Source organism: Salvia hispanica, chromosome 4 (genome assembly GCF_023119035.1).
Source record: "Salvia hispanica cultivar TCC Black 2014 chromosome 4, UniMelb_Shisp_WGS_1.0, whole genome shotgun sequence".
Classification (NCBI taxonomy): domain Eukaryota; kingdom Viridiplantae; phylum Streptophyta; class Magnoliopsida; order Lamiales; family Lamiaceae; genus Salvia; species Salvia hispanica.
In genome coordinates this window covers 41,321,847-41,328,802 of record NC_062968.1, presented here as the reverse complement: position 1 = coordinate 41,328,802, position 6,956 = coordinate 41,321,847, and the positions used below count along the sequence as shown (strand labels likewise).

At 41.9% G+C, this 6,956-nt stretch overlaps 1 protein-coding gene across 1 annotated transcript; it reads right to left on the bottom strand.

Annotated features, from left to right (window-relative positions):
- Positions 1–992: 992 nt before the first annotated feature.
- LOC125221090 lies at positions 993–1,550 on the bottom strand. The gene has a single exon (XM_048123221.1). The coding sequence runs from the start codon at positions 1,548–1,550 to the stop codon at positions 993–995; it is 558 nt and encodes a 185-aa protein (XP_047979178.1).
- Positions 1,551–6,956: the final 5,406 nt, after the last annotated feature.

Genomic DNA, 6,956 nt, shown 5'->3' with positions numbered 1-6,956 from the left:
AGTGAAGTACTCTAGCTTTTGATCTATGTGAATTATTTTGCAAGTATAAGCTCTCTAATTTGTTGAAGTTTGAAGTCTTATTTATAGAGGAAAGCCAATCCTTGTTGTAGAAGGAAAAGATCTTCAAAATATGGTAAATCTTGGAGCAAATCTAAGGCATCTCGGATTCGTCGCCTTTCTCCAGCGGGCCGCTCCTTGGCTGGCGGTCACCGCGTTGGAGTCCAGAGAGTCTGTTTCTCCGGACCGCCGCTTAACCTCCAGCGATCGCCGAACGAGACTTCTCTTCCAAGTGTAATTTTCCGAGGCGGACCGCTGCACTGCTCTGCCCGCCAGGCGCCGGCGGTCGCCGCATAACCTCGCGGCGGTCGCCGGTCGCAAATTATGCACATTTCTCACAAAACACGTCAAAATACCAAAATAGACAAAATATGCAAATAATGGACGTGTAGAGTTACTTTGACATAAAAAACGGACCAAATAATAGCCTAATAATGGCCTTAAAACAGTGCAAAATCCGAGTGTATCAACTCCCTCAAATGTGAACAAATGTGTGGCGATCGCCTTGTTATGCGCGGCGACCGCCACTCGCAATTTTTTTTTTTTTGAGAAGAAAAACGAAAATAATGAAAAGAGCAAAAATAAAAAAATAAAGGAAATTGGGTTGCCTCCCAACAAGCGCTTTAGTTTTTAGTCGTTAGCTCGACTTGAAGTGGCCTACTATTTGTGCGGATCACCGACCCGAGTGTTCAAAATTGGCATAGGGAGCAACTTGGTCCTTAACTTCTTCCACCACTTGTATTTCCCTTTATTGGTTTTGATAACATATATCTCGGGGTCCTCCTTGGGTGCTTTCTTCTTCTTTTGTCTTTTCTTCTGCGGAACAGAGGTAGAGGAGTTATGATCGTCCTTTTTGGGAGAACGTCTTACCTCATTGACAATGTAGATAGTGGAGGTAGAAGGGTCCTCCACTTCAAATGAGTCTTGGGGTTTTGTCAAATCCGTGACCATGATTGCCTTGCCCTGCACTGCCGTTCCATCTTCACCCGCTTTGCCTCCTCAAACTTGAGCATCTCGCTCTCGATCTTATAGGTGGAGTGACTATAGTTGTCACTAATTGTGATCTCGTCACGACCTACATCAATCAAAGCTTTGCAAGTGGCAAGAAAATCTCTCCCTAAGATTAGAGAGACGTTCTTGTCTACTTCCATGTCAAGCATAATAAAGTCGGCGGGGAAAATAAAATCATCAACTTTAACTATGACATCCTCAATCATACCTACAGTTTTGATGGACGAGTTATCGGCCAATCTTAGTGTCACGTCTGAAGTTTTGAGCGGCCCGATGTTGAGCTTTTCGTAGTACTTCAGTGCCACGAGATTGATGGAAGATCCTAGATCGCATAGGGCCTTGTCAACTTTCGCTTCTCCAATCCGGCATCTGATAATGAATTGGCCCGGATCTCTCTGCTTCACTGCCATTTCCTTTTGGATGATCTCACTGCAATGATACGGTACCTTAAGGTCGGCTTTTGTTGGCTTTTTCTTCCTCATCACTGCCTCCCTTAGTAGCTTTGCATACTAGGTATTTCCTGCAACGATTCAACTAGAGGAATGTTAGTATAAACTTTGCAAAACATGTTCAAAAAATGTTTGAACTGCTCTTCGAGCTTAAACTTCCTCTTTGGTTGGAAAGGTAACACAATCCCATTGTGCCGCACGAGTCCCTGCTGAGTAAGTGCTTCTGCCATCTCAGTGGCGGCCCGCCGCGGGGTGTGTGGCAGTCAGCCGGCGGTTTGGTGGGTCAGCGGCGGCTTGCCACTGTGGTTGTGGCGGTCTGGCAGTCCCCATATTTCTGTTTCGCTACCCACTTTTTGTTGATGTCGTCCACTCGTGCGGCTGCCTTCGCCCTATCCTCATCTAACTTCTTTTGGATCTGCTCCATTTGAGGTTGTTTATCCTAGCTTCAACCACTCCGATCTTGGTATCATTAACTTTTCTGTCTTGCATAATTACTTCCAAGATCCTCGTGATTCCTTGATCATACTTCTCCTCTTTTTTGGTTGTTTCAACTACTCCTCCTTTGCCAACACTAAATCCTGCAGGGGGTTGCAAGAAATTATTGTTAGAATAAGAAAGGTTTGGATGAGGTCGGTTTGCATTATAATTATTGAAATTACCGCCCCCCTGATTAGGGCGATAATTATTGTTGTAGTTTCTGTCGGAACCGCCTCCTTGCATGTAGTTGATTTCCTCCACTATCGGGCCAGGTTTCAGGTTTAGAGACCGCTATGATGGAGGTTGGTGGAATCGGATCCTCCTTCCTCGATGTGTCCATTTGGTATATCCTAACCCTGAGTTCGGCCAATTCCTTCGCAAAAGAGCTTTCCTCGGCCTCTTCCATTGCAGCTATCCTTTTCATGTTGTGCCTTTCTTTCGACCACCCCTGCTGTTGGTGGCGAATTCCTCGATCACTGCTGTGACATCGTCACCTGACCTTCTCAAGAAGCTTCCGTTTGCCCCTGAATCCAACATAGCACAAATTTTTTCATTAAATCCATTATAGAGGATTCCTACCTGATGGTCCACGGTGAAACCGTGGTTAGGGAATTTTTGGAGAAGAGCTTTGAAACGAGCAAATGCCTCATAGAGGGGCTCGTCATGGCCTTGGATAAACTGAAAGATTTCGCTTTTCAGCTTCAAGATTGTGCCCGACGGATAGTACTTGTCGAGGAAGGCAGCTACGATGTCCTTCCATGTGGAGACCTTCTCTAGGGGCATACACTCAAACCACTCTTTAGCAGAATCAGTCAAAGAAAATGGAAAGAGTCTTACCCTTATGTCATCGTCGTCAACACCATTTAACTTGAGCGTGTTCGCAATTTCCACAAATTTGGAGAGATGACGGTTGGTGTCCTCGGTGGCCCTTCCTGCAAAAGGAGTTTGTTCGACCCTTTGTAAAAGGGTCATGCGTAACTCGAAGTTATTAGCATCAATACGAGGGCCTTCGGGAAAAGTAATCATATTCCCATGATTGAACATGTTCATCACGGGTTATTTCCTTGTTCTTCTTCTCCAACTCCTCTCGGACTGCCCTTTCCGCATATCTCTCGTCCATCAACATCTTGACCATCTCCTGCAATTTTCGAGGTCCATTTTGTCACCCATCGATCCAGATCCTTTTTCACTCCTTATTTTCCTACGAGTTCTTTCAAGTTCTAAATCGAACGGTTCTAGGCTGTCCTTCCCAGAGCGCGTTCGCATACAAAACCTGCAAGAATCAAAAACAAAAACAAATTAAACAAAAAATAAAAACTGAAAGCAATTAAATTCCAAAGTAGTAAAATTATCCGTTTGAAGATATCACTCCAAAGTGAATTGTCTTCCCCGGCAACGGCGCCAAAAACTTGATGTACTTTTTATTAGCACTAAATAAACCTGCAAGTATACAGAGTATATATAGTATAGCTAAAGGTCAGTACCGGATATCGAACACGGGGAAGGCAAACACAAAGTGTCTATCCTCTACTAGACTCAATTACTATCTGGAGAAACAAGAGATTTTGAAAACTTTTGAAAACAGAAAATATTTGAAAGCAAATAACAACTAGATGCAAATAAATCACGAGATAAAATATAGAGATAAGGGAATTCCAGGGATGTGCGTTCACAGTTATGGTTATACAAATTCCAAACTACAATACTCTAGCACAGTTATTACTTTGATAGGACTAGTCACCTAGCTTATGCTCATGCGATGCAAACGCTGATTACAAAATTAGGGTTGTCAATTATAACACGTAACTCCATAAAGCTCCTAAGACCCTTGAAAAGTCATCACTCTCAATTAACAGTGCCGTTTTAAGGGAAGCTAACTGTAGCGTCTACTAAGTGAATCTAACTCACTAGAACTCTCTCACAGGTTATGAAGAAAGTTATATTAAATCATACAAGATTGTGTCACTCAATCATGCAACATCAAAACTACTTAGGGAAGAAACAAAGTAAAAACAAACGGATATTAAATAGAAAAAGGAATTGTATAACCAAAGTTGTTACTAACACATCCCTAGAATCCTATGAGTTTAGTTACACATAATGAAATAAGCTAAACACATAGATTGAAGGGAAAATAATTTGAATATAAAACTAAAGCAAATAAAACCCGTAGGTTGAATCCTTGTCGTTCTTGATGTTCTTGAAATCCTTCTCCAACTCCTTGCACAAGTGAAGTACTCTTGCTTTTTATCTCTGTGAATTATTTTGCAAGTAGAAGCTCTCTAATTTGATGAAGCTTGAGGTCTTATTTATGGGGGAAAGCCAATCCTTGTTGTAGAAGGAAAAGATCTTCAAAATATGGTAAATCTTGGAGCAAATCTAGGGCATCTCGGATTCGTCGCCTTTCTCCGGTGGGCCGCCGCACCTTGGCCGGCGGTCGCCGTGTTGGAGTCCAGAGAGTCTGTTTCTCCGGCGGCGGATCGCCGCATGACTTCCGGCGGTCGTCAGGCGAGACTTCTCTTCCAAGTGTAATTTTCCTAGGCGAACCGCTGCACTGCTCTGCCTGCCAGGCGCCGGCGGTCGCCACACAACTTCGCGGCGTTCGCCGGTTGCTATCTGACTCCATATTTTCAGACTTTGCGTTTTGGCTTCCTTTTTAGGGAAGTTATGCACATTTCTCACAAAACGAGTCAAAAATACCAAAATAGACAAAATATGCAAATAATGGGCGTGTAGAGTGACTTTGATATAAAAAATGGACCAAAAATGGCCTTAAAACAGTGCAAAATCCGAGCGTATCAGTCGGCGGGTTTGGATCCCCTGTTGAGGCTTCAATAGGGCATAGAACCGATCGGTTAACCGAGTCCTCAATTGACCAAAAATGAAGAACCGAAACTGGAACCGAAATGGATTCGGGTAGGTTTTGTTCCAGTTAACCGACGTAACCGAATTAAAAAAAAATAAAACGTTGCTGCTGGGATTCGATCCCTTGCCAATGGCTGAGAAAAACGGCCAGTTAACCACTTGCGCCAATTGCTCTTAATGTTTTATATGTTTGTAAAAAAAAATTATTCGGAAATGGTGGTGAACTGGTGTTCCAGTGTGAAGAGAAGGCGGAGGCGGGGTGGTGAACTGGTGTCCAGTGTGAAGAGAAGGCGGAGGCGGGGGTCCTAGCCAGCGTCACAGTAGCGGCCGGTGGGAAGGGAAGTAGCACCGGAAATTAGGGCTGTCGGCAGCGTGGTGTGGAAGAGGTTGTGCTGCTCCGTGAGAGTAGAATAAGGAACCAAAAGAAGGGTTGCGTGATTAGTTTTGGGCGGTTCTAATCGGTTCTAACCGGTCGGTTCTCGGTTAACTGAGAACCGATCGTCCCCTTCCATTTGGAACCGAAACCGCGGAATGTCGGTTATCGGTTAATCGAGAACCGTTGTGATTCAGTTTGGTCATCTGTTAATCGACTAACTGATGACCGAATTCCCAGCCCTAGGCTTCAAGCACTGAAGAGGTTGCTAACATGCATTTTAAATTAAAAAAATTAATATTTTATATAATATTTTAATATTATAATATGTGATTAAAATATTTTTTATTTGAGACAATAGTCCATACATTTTAAATTAAAAACTAATAGTTTATATAGTATTATACTCCTTCTGTCTCATTAAAAATGAAATGTTTTCCTTTTTTTTGTCCCATAAAAAATCAAACGTTTTTTGTTTGGTTTGGCACAAATTTTTGGGACGCAAGCGGCCGACCGGCGCCGCTCGCGACGCCCTTGAATGGTCACAATTAATTGAAATACTTAAGTTTATTATATAAATACGTCGAATTATTAATGGACCGAGTCTGAACATTTCTACGTACGAGAAAAGACTTTTGAAGACTTAGGATGGATGCATCTTATTATTTATTTGACTCCTTGTGTTGACGAATGCATTTTTATTTAATTCTCAAAATGGTTTTCACCGCAAGCGAGTTGAGGTCGGAGTGCAAACGATTCGAGGAATTCATACCATTCTTTAGTGGCGGGATCATTTGCAAAGTGTCATTGATCCAATGGGATCAAAATCAATGTCATTCATTGAATGTCTTTAAGTGTGTCGAAGGTGATTTTGAAGAATTCCTTCTTCTTAAGTCAGGAGTAGCATTGCATAACTCTCTGGAAAGTATCTTCTGTAACGCTCCACTTTTTGAACCCTAATTTTTTAACCATAAAAACAAATTTTACATTTAATGCCTTGAAGTCCGTGGATTAAATAACGAGTGAAATTGTTATTTGCTATTCTTATGACCTAATTTGATTTAGTGTTTGAATGTGCGTTGACGGAAGTAATTTTATATATATAATTCCTTTCCGTGAAGAATGTTTATTAGACTCAACTGCGTGTTGGATCCGATAAATTAATTAAATAATACAAAATCCAATCTTGTGGAAAATAAATTATGGGCTTGAACCCCAAATCAATTTTAATTAAATCCCTATTCCTTGTCTTGATCACCAAGGCTTCCCTTGGTTACAAAATTTAAATAAATATTTTGCAGAGATCCTCCTCCTCGCGCGTTTTTTTTCCCTCTTCTTCCTTTTAATCTGCAAATGAAATCACAAAGAAATAATATTAGTCAATCCAATTAATTTGTGAAATCAATTACCCATTACACACCCATTTCCCACGCTCAATAACCGCTCCCCAACACTGCAAATCATCTCCAAAAATAAACCCTCAATCAATTATATAAATCTTCGTACCCATCCGCCTCGCTCTCACAAATGCTCAATTCACTTTTGAATCACAAAATCTCTCTCAAGGCGGCGGAGGAGAGTTCATCATCTTCCCACCCAATTGCTAATACCACTACGGTAATCATCCTTCCACGTTCCTTCTACACCCGAAATCCTTTTTCTGACAGAAATCGGGACCAAATTCAGTGAGGAGAAAACAGAAGTCACAATCCTACGGCTAAGCC

Bases quoted from the DNA above. Each gene is read 5' to 3' on its own strand.
- LOC125221090 (XM_048123221.1), bottom strand. From the start codon at position 1,550: ATGAGGAAGAAAAAGCCAACAAAAGCCGACCTTAAGGTACCGTATCAT.